The 14,483-nt window shown below is 39.8% G+C and overlaps 1 protein-coding gene across 4 annotated transcripts in view; it reads left to right on the forward strand.

Moving 5' to 3' along the window:
- Positions 1-46: 46 nt before the first annotated feature.
- The window catches only part of ubash3bb (ubiquitin associated and SH3 domain containing Bb), a 41,568-nt gene continuing 27,131 nt past the window's right edge, over positions 47-14,483 (forward strand). For all 4 annotated transcript variants that reach the window (XM_084559095.1, XM_084559096.1, XM_084559093.1 and 1 more), the window contains exon 1: positions 47-199. In XM_084559095.1, coding sequence (XP_084415221.1) covers positions 72-199 — 128 coding nt within the window. In that variant the 5' untranslated portion in view covers positions 47-71. The remainder of the gene's footprint in view (positions 200-14,483) is intronic.

Below are 14,483 nucleotides of genomic sequence, written 5' to 3' on the forward strand. Positions count from 1 at the left end.
GCCGGAGGTCTGGTGGTGGTGGTGGACGGACCGTGTCAGACTCGCAGCGGACTGGGTGACGCCGGTGGACCATGGCTGCCAAAGAGGACCTCTACAGCAAAATCCTCCCTCGGAGGCTCCGGCAGAACCGAGCGGGCTCGATGAAATGTGGCTCCAGCCTGGATGTGCTGCTATCCATGGGCTTCCCCAGACCAAGGGCGTGAGTACTAGTCCGACCTAAACCACACACCGTCTGTTTCCTTGTGTTTGAGCTTGGAGGTCTACAGGTCGACAGCTCGTCCGGGGACCTGACACTGGGAGTCACGGTCTCTGCTGCGGGACTTCGTAGCGGACGGGTCCAACGCAGCATCACTCACCGATTCCCCGCATCGATTCTCACTGCGAGCAGCTAGCTGGTACTCAGTTTACACTTGGAAAGAAGAGTAAAATAGATTGAAAGGAATTATTTCAATTCATAAAAACAACTTTATTTAAAAAAATAAAAGTCGAATGCAACAGAATGATGTGGAAATAAACAGAATTAGCAAGAAGTGAAAAATAAAAGTTATATTAGCAAAAACTACTACTAAATGCATGCAAAAGTGTAATTACTGTTATTTGGCCTTAGTTTAGGTTGTAGCTTTCGGTATATATTTGTGCGTTAAAGCTTAATTATAAGACACGGTTCATTTAAACGCTTTTAAATTGGGTTCCGTGTGTTTTATTCAGTTTCGTCTGTTCAGTATAATGCCATTTTTCAGCCATGTTTATGACGAGCTGTCATATGTAAACCATTCTCAAAACTGGAGTCAGGAGTCATGAAGTCATCACTGTGTGTGTCCGCCCTGTGTTAGTGTTGTTGTGGGGACATAGAGCAAATCCGTCTCATTGTGAGTCTCCGTTAGCCCCTGGTTACATTTAAAGAGTTAGCTTTAGTTAGGAGTCACAGTTAGGGCTAGGCTGCGTCTCCAGGAAATGAATGAAAGTCAGTGTAATGTCCTCTGAAGTGATGGAAGCTGGAGGGTGTGTGTGTGTGTGTGTGTGGGGTGGGGGGTGTCATATGGATCACTCTGTGTCCTTTGCTGTTACTGAATGGAAGGACTGTCTTTGACTTGGCCAGATCAGAGGGTTCACATCTGTCCTGTCGGCTGCAGGCACTCACTGTAAAGACAACACTACTGTACACTGTATGCGAGAGGCACAAACAGCACTTTACTCACAGTTGCTATGAAAATACTGTAATGAGACTAGGAGGGATTTTTGTTTTCTGTCCGGCAGTTTTTTGTTGATTTGTCAAATTTTTTAAAACTACAAAACAGACCATCTTCGCTGGCCTTTAGTTTTTTTGTGACGGAAAGTTGGTTCGGAATCACTCCACTGGGAACTGATTATGCTCTGGCAAATATCTGCAGGGCTAGTGTTTACGTGGTGATGGATTAATTGGCTCTGATTGGTTGTAGAACTATCCAATTAGTTTTTAGTTAATATTAGTATTTTTTTCTCTGTATCGGTTGAAACATGCTTCATAATGAAATCCAAATGATGAATTACCATTCTGATAAGAAGTCGTGGCACAGAGGGCTAAATTGGAACTGGGCTAGAAATCTGTGATGTCAGACTTGAAGTGGATTCCTAGCACTGGTTTTGGGTTACAGATTGAATGGACACTGGCGTAGTGGCATGGAGGCAGCACATAATTTTAATAGTAATAATCACAATAATCACAATTATGCTGCCGTAAAGGCAGGCCAATTTTGGGTTGGAAAGTTTGTCTCGACCCACTCAGCTGGGAAGTGATTATTATTACAAGCGACTAATCGCAAGACGGCACGCAACAAGATTAATCCACATGTGAGCGCGATCCAAAACATGACGGACGCTTCAACTCTGAGAGCACCGTCAGGCCTGAAATCTCTTTCATAACTAAGTAAAATTGTTTTGAAACTGATATATCTCCAAATGAATCAAATCGGGGGAGTCTGAATTGGAATCGAATCGATTCAGGAAATCGGCTGCAATACCCAGCCCCATATGTGATGACACTTGCACAATTTTATAAATGAGTCTTGAGTAGACAATGAAGACAGGAGTCTGCAGTCTTTCTCCTTTTAGAACCTTTCTGATCAATTCAGTGACTGCTTGGCTTTACATAAACAAAATATGCTGGCTGGGTGACTAAACTATGTTACGTGTTTTTTCTTATGCACTGGGCGAATAGAGCAAGTGCACAACACACACAGGAGCTTTCAAAAGCTGAAACCTTCAGTTTACATTATTGTCAAACTACTTGAAAATTAGACAGACAAACCATGAACAGTTCTCCTATTCTGAAGTCCTCACATCATCCATTGTGCTAAAAGTTAAAGGTCTTTGCATTCCCTGTAAAGTTATGTTGGTGTTATGTTGGCCACGGTGTTGACTTCCAAAAATAGACTATTTACAGTCACTTTTCCTAGCACAGTTATGATGATGATAAAAGTATAAAAGAAACTTTAATACTTACTGAGCTCAAGGCAGTTTTGTGTGGTGGAGGTAGTGAAAAGCACGTAATATTTAGTTGAGTTGTGCATGCAGAGTAACAGACACGCAGTCATGGAGTTGAATTTGTTTTATGAGAAAATGGCTCTGATTGGTTGTAGGACTGTTAATTGCCTGCAGAGGTATTTTTTCTCTGTAGCTGTTGAAAAACACTGCATAATGAAGTCCAAATGGTATGGCTAGGCCAGGCTATGGCTTTACATGAGTATCTAGAACTACTGTCGTTATTCTTTACACACCTTAAATGTAGAAAACATGATTTCCTGTTTAACACAGGATTCCCCCCAAGGATGATCTATTTCACCAGCTGGTAAGAACAGCATATAGAAAAAAGCTTTCACAAACCATCTATAGCTGAATCAGTATCGAGTCAGTTACTGAAAGTGTCTCAACCTATATTTGAACACAGGGGAATCTCTTTTTTATTTCATACAGTCATCATTTAGGGTCACCCCTTTTACCCAGACTCATGTCACACATCAAGAGAGTGTGTGTGTGTCAGAGGAAGTGTGCTGTGGTTTGCTGAATGGACACAGAAGACAATGATAGGCCCCCAGGCAGGCCAGCGTCGGCCTAGAACACACTCCCTCAGGGAAGCCACAGTCTCTTTTATATCAGCCTGTGACTGCTTGGCCTTGATATGGCCACTTATTAATTCCCTCTCTGTCTATCTGTTTCACTCTCTCTTTTTTCTGTCTGAGGAAATTGACCCACTAAATATCCTGACCAACCTCAGGTGTCCTGATTCTGCTTTAAAGGGATTGTTCCTGTGTGGATAGATTAGATTTATCTGCTGCTGTGTGCCAGGCCATTGTTTTGGTTCGGGGGCATCCCCGCTTTGCTCCTAGAGCTCGCACACAATGGAGTAACTACACACTGGCTTTATATAACAGCGTTTGGTACAAGAAGATACCCACAATACAGTTGTCACAGAAATATGAAAAGCATTTTCATAAGCACTTTTTGCGTTGACTAAATTGACACTGCAGAGTAGAACCTAAAGTACAAATTGCACACAAGAGGGAAACAGATTTATAAATAAATCTGTTTTATATTACAGTTTTAGTTAGATTTTATTTGAAATGTTCCATAATTAAAAACCAGATCCTATATTCAGAGGAACATTGTCTCCAGTCAGTTACTGCTAAATTAACTGGTAACAATAATAATAAGACATTTTTATCATCTTAGAGCCGGTAAGCGGCTGTAGGTCTACTCCACATTGACTCCAGGATGAATCAGCCTGAAAAAAAAAATCGATTGTGCACGTTATTCTTCTTCTCTCTAGAGACACGGCTTCCAGGAAGTCACAAGGTGCGTCTCTTCAACTTTGTCAATGACAGTCTTGTGCATGTCAGCTAGCTCCTAATGTAATGATCAGTTATACATGAAATAAGCGGAGTCATGCTTTTTTCTCTTTTACAAGAATAGCCTAACTGGGCTGTTTAAACAGCCCTGAGTTTTGGCACAGAATGATGGGAAAGAAACGGAGAGCTCACCAAATATCAGATGCAAGGTCAAAGAAAGGTTTGGCTTGGGAAGACAATTGATACTATATGTCATCACGAGTAATCAGAACTTGCATAAAACCCTGATTAAAGGATCAGCATGTCTCTCTTGTTATGTGTAAATCCTCGTGTGTTTTGTCAGTGCAATACAATCCTACACCAGCCCACGATTTCACACCGAAGTGACAATCTTCATCCCACGATCAGTTTCCACCGTGGTTCTAGATAAAGATGTCATAGAGATCGAAACACAGTGTTTGTGAACTTCTATGTTTTATTAGATGCTATCTGATCTTTGCTAGCATAAGCCTGTCAGCTACGATGCTTTGGGGACAAGACTTAATGCAGTAATGCTACAGCGGCATGCAGTACAGAATAAGGTCAATTTGCATTATCTGTGCTCTCTGGTGTAACTTTATTATGTAAATTAGCGTCAACTCTGTTGCTAACTGCAAAGGCTGGAGCTTTGTGTTGCGCATTCATATGCTCCTCTTAGGTGTTAGTTTTTGAGATGGGATGTCATTCTTTCAACATGGGTGTGTCCATGTGCTAGTGCGTTAGCGTCCATCAAAACTATTGTTTTTGAGATAATGTCACATATCATTGACCCATGCTAGTTTTTATGGTTAAGATTTTGCGATGTTAGGAGCTTGTGAGAGATGGACATGCAGTTATCAGTTAACTTTGGTCTGGCTTAAGGTTAAGGTTACTTAATTAGCCCAGCAAGTTGCATACTAAAATTTCCCCAATCTTCTGATTTGTAGTTGTTCATGTGAATTTTCCTCGTCAGGAACTCATATTCCCAATAAATCCGACTTCACATGAACGCACAATTTAGCTACCAAAATTTTCAAGCTAGCTAGCTAGTAGCCACACAAGTCTCCCTCATGATCTGCTGATGTTACACACACATTCTCGTGTTACTGTTATATAAGTACTAGAATATAGACAAATGACAATGACTTTATAAAGATCTAAAATGAACTAGTAGATGATAAGTAAAGGATAACAAAACTGTTTTTTATTAACTGACTTAAAGCTAAAGAAAAAGTACATTTTATTGATATATATATATGAATAAAATGTTGTACTTTTTTATTATAATGAATATATATATATTTTATTTATTTTTATTTATTTTCATTTTGCTTTCACTATTTCACTACTTTTGTGACTTACCTGCTTGTCAGTAACCCGGAAGCCAGACTACCTTCACCTACCACCCACAAATTTTTGTGGTGGAAAGTAGGTCTGTAGTCGCATAGATCAGTGTGTGCCAATCAAATCATTTGGGAGGAGGAACTTTATGTGGTTGTGGACAAGAAAAATAACAACCGCGTAGCCATACACGCCATCTTAGCACTTTGGAGCTGAATTTATTTACAACAAAATGGCTCTGATTGGTTTTTAGGACTATCCAGTTGTGTGGAGAGCGATTGTATTCTCTGTAGCAGTTGAGACAAGCATCTTAATGAAATCCACATGCAGTGTTACCAGACTCATATTCTGATATGAGTTGATTCTGGCTACATCAGACTAACTTGTCATTTTTGTGGCTCTGTAGTTGAATTCTTTTTTCCTCAGCTGCTGTGTATCATTATAAAATTGTAATCATAAACATTATACTGCATATACAGTATAATGTATACGTAACTTCACACAGTTTACAAATGCTATGGTTAAATTATTACATCAGTCTCTGCAGTTTTATATTGCTTGGGCAGTACAATCGTTTGATAAATGAAGAAGTGAAAGCTGTTCAGTGCTTTTCCAACAGTCTGCTTTCATTGTACTCACGGCTATCTTATTGGTATCAATGGATCTGTATATCTCACTGTGGTTCAGTATGAGCTCAATAATTAAAGTGAGATCTCTGTGTTTGAAGCTCTGTTTTCTTGTCTTGAGCCCTGAGATGATATCCAAAAAAGATTTCAAACGGCAAAATCTGGACTCAATCTGCATTGCAGTGTTTTGCATTGATGTACCAGTGCAGTGTGTACTTGTCGGAGCAATCATCTATGTAGCATTATTTTAGGTCGACGTACATTTGTTTTCAGTTTATGGTGTAAGACTTGAGTTCTGAAGTTGTGTCAACTGGACGCCCACTCATTTCCTGTGTAGATAACGTGTTGTTGTTTTTATACAATTGCTTTGCTGGTCATAAAATGTCATGCACTGACACTGAGGACTGTAATGCAAAACTATAAATCTTCTGGTTTCCAGATGGTCTCTCAAAACCAGTGTGACAGATCAACACTCCTCGTATTTGCATTTACGGTGCAGTGTTTGCAGTAGACTTTTCTCAGTGCTGATTTCGTTTGTATTCTCCCATTTTGAAGTGGCTGTCAGCGTATTAAATTTGTTTTCTGTGTAGCTCAGCTCTAGGGTTGAACATTTGCTTATTTGTAGGAGGAAGGGAAAATGTCTACATACGGTTCGTGGGTCCACGTCTGCTACATCCGCGAGAGCTTCATACTGCACATCCCTGCTATGGGAACGCTAAAGTGCTGTGAAGTTGGTTTCTCTCATGAATTATTGAGTCATTCCCTTGTTTTTTTTAGCCAAGTATCTTTGAAGTGGAGATGAATATGAGCTTATTCGGAAGCTTTGCCTATTTCTGCGTTCACAAATTGGCCCCGGCTCTCAGGGACTATTTGCAGATAACTGTAAAATCAAAACGACGTAGCTGTTATTACATTTGAAGTGTCATCATATGTGTCTGCTTCAATAGGGAGCATCTAACAAGGTCATATAAATGTCATTAGTCTCCTTCCTGAAATAGGAGAGGTGCATCACTGTCTGCATATAGCTGCCATCGTTCACTGGTGCACTTCCACTTCAGCTCGATGGTCATATCATGGTTCATTTGAAGCTCTGTCCGGAAGCAGGGAAACAGACAGCACTATCAGATTATGGGGCCATTGTCTCCACTCAAATATCTCACTGTGGTTGCATGAAATTCAAGGTAGTGCAACTGGCATAGTGGAGGGCGGTTTGCATTACAAATGATCCACATCATCCCAAACGAAGGATTTTGCTTTTCTGTAAGAAGAGAGCCAGCTAAGTATAGCATATTTAAAAGCCCCTGCTGCTACTTGTTCTGTGAGCAGGTGATTGTGTGTTGTATTTGTTAACAGCTGCATGAATGTGTACAGTATTCACCTGACTTTTTTTGGATTTAAATGATTGCTCAGTCTTTGACTATCTGACTCATGGAAACACAAGCTCTGTGTTAATATCAGCTTGTGGCCTCTGACACAAATGGAGAAATACTAAAAGGTCAGTAAGTTGCCTGTAAATTTGGTTTAAAGCTGATGATTGCAAGTGCTTCAAATTTTGAAATCTTGCAATTTCAGTTCCTGAAATGCCCATTATTTCAGTATTTTTTGAATACCCAAAATATCTATGACTATATTCACATGCAGCAGTTAGCATCATGCTAGGATGGTCTAAGTCTGAGGTGGTATTTTTTTTTAGCTTTTCAAGGGAAGCTGAGACCGCTTAGCACTTTTTTTTTTTTTTCCGTCAAAGACAATCAACAACAGGGCAAAAATTTGAGATATTGCTGAAGATAACAGCTGCTAACATTTAAACGGTTCCTGTGGTTTTGAGGTTGGCCTAGACTCACATGAACTTTATGGAAAATTTGATCACAACTGTTGTGAAACCCAGAAAAAAAGGAAGCTGTGAAATTATTTTTACTATTATGTTGACAATAGAATTGGTGAATCAAATTGTTTAGTTGGTGAAAGAGAGCAAAAGGTCAAACTTCAAATGATGGACAAAAAAATACGAGAATTTGACATTTGGGATTTATTCTAGCAATGTTCCTGTCTTCCCATCACTCCACACAGATCTGACATTTCTGTCCACTTTTCTACATGCACTTTTATTTTTTAAAGCAGAAGCCATTGATGTCTCTTTCTCTAGTCGCTGTTATACTCTTCTACTGGTTGGTTGAGTTCCACTTACAGAGTAGAACAATTGTCAACGTCAGGCATACCAACAGTGCGGTTAGTACGTCAAAGACTAGAGTGGACGTCAAAGACAAAAGTGGTAAGCAGGTGGATAAATTTGGGCATACATCAAGAAAATACAAGAATGGGCCAAAATGACAAAAACTTTTCAACATGGTCATCATTTAATACTAAATATTCAGCCAAGTGAGTTCAGCCAGCGATACTTCAACATCAGTTTAAGTTTTTTTCCTAGTTTCCGGAGCGGAAATAAGTGAGCCCACGCTTCACTTCACATTTCATCTGGCAGACACACTGCACCGTTAGCATTTTTCTGACACAGCGATCTGCATATCTTGTTCTTTTTATGTTACTTACACTGTGTGCGTCACAAGTTATCTGGTAATATGGCTTTATCTTGTGTTCATTTAAATGAGGAAAAAAATAGACTGAAAAAACACAGCCACACCTGTTCATAACCTTTATCTATTTAGAATATGATACCGCCATGATATCATCATTTTATTGATATTATGATGTACCATTCCATTTAGTTTTAACACGCCACAGTACGTTCTGACTTCTAATGTTACCTAGATTATTGTATATTTGAGATGATGATGACACAACCTTATGTTCAGTTTTTAGTGCCAAGATTATACCAGCTGGGATTTCCCCAAATTTTAGTGCAAGGCTTGTGCACATGCAGACTTGGGTTTCCCTCCAGCTGACTGATGACAAATAACGCTACCTCTAGGATCCCTTCTTATGCATAACCTCTTAAGTTTCAAACTTCTTAATACAATAACAGAATCTCACTATGTATCACACCAACCATGAATTAAAACCTCACTTGTGTAAATGAGTCATTGTGCAATGAGCCCAGACAGCGCCTGGGAGAGTAGTGCCGATGAGGAGCTTCTTTTGATGTGCGAGAAGGTGAATACTCCTGTACATGTAACATGTACAGCCAGTCGACTATGTGCTACGAGTGTTACTGATAAACAAACATAATTTGATATTTGGTGGTCTGGAGGTGAAGGCTGTCTATGCTTTAGCTCTGGAGGCGCTCACTGAACTCATTAAAACCACATTCAGCTGTGCGTGGCTCTTGCAGAAATTTATTGAACCTAACGCAGAAGTTCGTGTGAAGTGGAATGGATGGGATTAGTCAATGTCACTGCCTGCCCAGAATCCAAATCTTCCTCAAAAGCTGCCATTTATTTTCAGGGTGTTTTTTAATAACGCTAAGGTTATTGTTTCCCGTTGTGAAGGAGATTTTGAACAGGAACATGTAGGAACATGTAGAAGGGCAGGAGAATGCCACACTGAGGTGAGTCAGACTGTATCACAGGTGACTCCTGTTAACCGTACCAAGAATACTTGGTTGATTTTTTTCCAGTTTGGACTTGATTTTGAACACATGAACATTATTTTGGACTTTTCTGGGATTATATAAGTCAAATATGCTGTATATGCATGTCTTTAAATATACATATTTGACATATAGACGACTGTTCAGCATTTACCTGAAATGTTTCGTTGATGTCGTTGCTGCACAAAGAGAGGTCACATCAGATACTGAAAACAAGGCTTCACATATGTTTGCAACCCACAGATATGTACAAATGATAAGTTTATTATTTCTGTTTCATTTGTTCGATTGGGTTCTCCTTGTCTAGTTTCAGGACATCTGGTGATGTTTTGAGTCATTTTTATGCGGAAATGTAGAAAATTCTAAAGGGCTCAATATGTTTTAAGCAGCACTCTATAGGCCTATTATTTAATTTTATATTTAAGTGTTCTCAAAGTGTGATGTAAAGCAGTTTATGGAATACTTAATGTACAATTCTTGTACAATAGCTTCAAGTAGGGTTACAATATAAATAATATATTTTTTTAATTAAAATGTCATAAATCAGCTTCTCTCTGCAGTTGCCAGCCAGTTCTCTTCTTAAATATTGATGTTAGTCTGTATTCAGACCGTCCCCCCGTCTCCCCAGCTCGTGACCGAACTCTCTGCAGCACATTTTAAACATTTATTTTCTCTTTCTCAGTTTCGTAAGCAAGAATTCATGAGCCATTATGTTGCCTGGTGGGCAAAAAACAGAGTGTACACCTGCACTGTGGGCACAAAATAAGAGTGAAATTAGAATGATTTGTGCTTTCTTTTACTGCTCTGCTGTGTCCAGCTTGTCACATAGTGAGAAAGAAGAATGCATTCTTGTCCTGTGGTCAGAGGGTCTCTCTCTCTCTCTCTCTCTCTCTCTCTCTCTCTCTCTCTCTCTCTCTCTCTCTCTCTCCACCTCTCTACAAGCACACGCAACTAATCTGTGAACACAGTTGCTGTTTTTATTTTGGTTTGTAAAGGAGGGCACTACAGGGTTGAAAGGATCAGGAACTAAAGTAGATTTGATGTGGCATTTAATCCCATGCCCAATTTGATGTGGACTCAGATGTGTGTGCGTTCATTCACACATTTTAGTCCGTGGGTGGCTGTGCATTAATGTGTTTGGTACTTATTTACTGCTGTGTGCATGCACGCGTGTGTTCATGTGTCATCTTCTGTCAGGGGCTTTTGCATGTCAGCGTGTGTGTGTGTGTGTGTTAGTGCGTGTGCAGTGATGACCGAGCCATCTGTGCTTGTAGCACCTTTGCCAATACAGTGACTGGAGCCCTTCCAGCAGCCAGCGTCCTCCAGCTCCTGCCGTCTGCCCCTCACATTCACTTCACAGAGACACGACAGGAAGCTGCTCCATCTTGGACCGGCTTCCTGCTCCGTTCTCCCTCCCACTGCTCTCCAGTAATCCCGCTGGATGACTGGACTGAAATGATTGGGGGAGAAAATAGATTTGATGAGACATTTAATTACAGGCCTGATTAGTTTTCGATGTTGCCAGTGTTAATGAGTGTTTCATATAACTAGATAGAAAACATCTCTTGTTTAGTCTCATCTCTCATTTTAGTGAGTCTTTATTCATTTTCTCAGTGCTCACTGTGCTCTGTATTACCTGACTGAAGCACACAACAACACTGCCAAATACAGAAGACTTGTGTGATAAAATATGTGAGACTCACTATGACCAAGATGATGATGTGATAAAAGGCAGCCTGAATTCTGATGTTACGCCATAGCTAATCTATAGCCACATGAAAAGCAGAAACAGCAACTCAGCCTTTCACGGAAAAGTTCTCCTGCAGTCTGCACCCAAAAGCTTTTAATCATTAATAATGAGACAGTGTATTATTGCCAGAGAAGAATGAAACCCTTGCAATAATTATCCAGTAATGTACACACGCAAGGCAGTTTTGAATTCAACACCTTCAAGAATCAGTGTTTGGTCTTAACAGAAAGAGAACAAGAAAAACCTAAGAAAAACAGCAGGAACCAGAAAAGTTATCTTCTTAGAAACACAGAACCAGGATATACTGATTCTACTGACGCTATGCACAAACATGGTCTTGTTGCTCTTTATAGTAAGAGCTGTGCAAATTGACATGAATGTATTTTCACAGAAATAGGCCGACTGAAAGAATCTGGGGTACTAGCAGGAAGTCTCGCCGATTAAAAGCCAGACTTACCAAGCTGGTTATAATACGCCTTAAATATTATTTCTCTGTATACAAAGGCAACCTCATAGACATCTTCTATTCATTTATTTAATACATTACATCTATCACACCCTATTTTCAAGGTCTTGTAATGTGTGTACCCCTTTGTTAATAACCTAATACATGTATCGTGTCATCTCTTCATTTGCATTCTGCTTACGTGTGTGATATGCTGTTCTGGCCATAATGTCTTTCACTGAACACGTTTACCATATTACAGTTCATGCATGTGCTTTCATGTATCGCATGAGATGAGAGCTGTTGTGTTTAGCGCTCCAATTAATAGGAATATGGTTTTGTGTTGTGCAGTGAGCTGTAGGCAAGGGTTTGGATACCTGAAATTTTAATTATTTACCAAGGGATAGCAGCATTGTGCTGCGTTATGTTTTTAATTAAGAAGCTGGTCATTACTATTACAAGGCCCTTTACTTCAGCCTCTTTGCACCTAGGATACAGGCCACCACAGATATGGATGACAGATAAATGGATGGACATTTCAATTTACATTTAATCTACTTGTTTAAAACATAGAGTATAGCCAATCATGAAAACAACATATGATCTTGAAATGTGACAACTCACGCATGTCTTTAATACACAGTTACTGCTTTTACTTGGGAGCTAGCAACGATTCTGCTTTGCATTTACCGTATATAAGCTCAACATTAACATGTGACAGAGAAGCCGTATGTGAACTCTTGCATACATAAAGAGAGTTATTGTGGTGTTGTCGCGCAACCACAACCTTTCTCAGGGTGTGAATCACTAAACATTTAACCAGCGTCAACTCCTTAGAATCAGAAATCTGGTTGGTATGGCGTATTTGCTTGACATGTTTTTTGACATATTTGCGTGTCTTTGATTGTAGCATTACTTGTTGCAGTAATGTTTCATGAGGTAGTCGCACCAAAAATGAAAATTCTTATAGGTGATTTCCCTGCTTCACGCGGATACTTGTTGAGCTAAGTAAGACTCTCTAGGTGGCCAGAGGAATGCATACTGAAGTTGGTCTTTGTCTTTTCATAAAAAAAACAAAATAAAAGTATTTTTCCATTTATCTGCCTAAACAACTATGCAAGACCATTTTTTTTAGGATTATTATTTTTCACCAAAGTGGCCAGACAAGCATGCAGTTTTAATTCAACTTATGCAGATCAGGTTGAATTTTGTTAACATTTTGTAGTTTAACTGTGATCACGTAGATAACGCAGTACCCTCTGATTTGTGTGTGTGTGTGCTCTTGTACAGGTTGTTTTCTGAGGACCAGTTTTATACCATCAAAGTGAGGACATTTGTGCAAAATGAGGACATTTTGGCCAATCCTCACATGAACAGCCATGTTCAGGGTTAAGACAATTAGGGTATTGTTAGGGTTAGGGCAAGGTTAGGGTTAGGGTTAGGGCAAGGCAGTTACTTGAGATGGTTATGGTTAGGTTATGGAGCTAGGGAATGCATTATGTCAATGAATGTCCTCACAAAGGCAGCCATACAAACGTGTGGGTGTATGTGTGTGTGTGTTTGAACTACTTTATCAGTGTATGAATATGTGTGCATAATTGGAGTGGGATCAGTGAGTGAACAAGTTGTCTGCACACTGAACAGTCTCTGTGGGGTTGGGAGGCTGGCAGCTAACAAGGATCAATTAAGAGTAATGAGTTTGGAGGACAAATAGCACAGAATAGGGGCTGCAGAGAAAGATGCTTATTGTTTCCTCAAAGACAACACCAAAGGCTCTAAGCCCAGAGTTCATTTTCACCATGGATAAGCAACAGGCTGGATCCCCCTTATTACTGAGCATATTAGAGTTTTAGCTCTACACACATTTCCCAGAGGATGCACGGGTCATATCACTGCAGCACCAAAGCTCAACACAGTCCCTCATGATTTTCTGTTTTTGTTCGGAATATGTCCGGGTTATATAATAATGAGCACATAAATTGGTTTTGCTATTACAGATTCAGAGTCGGGGTCTTGCTGCCTGTTTTGTATGGAGCCGGGATTTGGTCAATAAAATTAAATTATCAAATATAATTGTTAAATAATATCTAAAAACTGACTATACGCCTCTTTGTTCTAAGTAAAGTTATTTGCCAGTTCGCTTATGCTAGCTGCAGCAACAACAACATGTTGAGGTAGCTGCAGCAAATTAAAACACTAACAAATCTCCCTTCGACTTAACTGTGTTTGTGGAATATGTTAAGCAATAAAGTCAGATTCAGTCGAGCTTGGTATTTCTGGGCAACATCTAGCTAACTGGCCATTGTTAGTTATTTGGGATCAAAAGAGGATTAACTAGCTGCTACCATGGCTCTTCACTTCACACTACGTTTGATACTGATGCACTGTTATCAAGCTCGCCACCAGCTCACTAGAAGAACTCTCGCTAACTAACAGCATTCATTAGCTGCACTTAATCTCCCCTTATTTCTTAGTCTTTCCCCACACTAAATCCGGCCTCGCTAGTTAGCCAGATATGAAGGTAGCATGTAGCCTGGAGTAGCCAGACTCTTTTCTTATCAAAATATGAGTCTGGTAACACACCATTTGGAGTTCATTATGAGATGTGTTTCCACTGATATAAACATAAAATAGCTCTGCACACAAGTGGATAGTCCTACAACCAGTCAGAGTCATGCAACTTTACGGTGCTCAGATGACCTATATGACATGAGTTTATTTTAACTCAGTTAAAGTAATAAAAGCTGTCTTAGTCTTTTTTTATGTCTTTTAAGGAAGTGTTCCATCGTGTAAACAGAAAAGCATCCATATCCCTGCACGGTAAACTCAGTCGTCCGTGCAAAATTGCACACTAATTGGAATGCATTTATGATTGCATTAGTTGGTAATTTGTTTGTGGTTTTTGGTCTGTCAGCTAACATCGCAGCTGGAG

This window comes from Chelon labrosus (assembly GCF_963514085.1).
Source record: "Chelon labrosus genome assembly, chromosome: 13".
Classification (NCBI taxonomy): domain Eukaryota; kingdom Metazoa; phylum Chordata; class Actinopteri; order Mugiliformes; family Mugilidae; genus Chelon; species Chelon labrosus.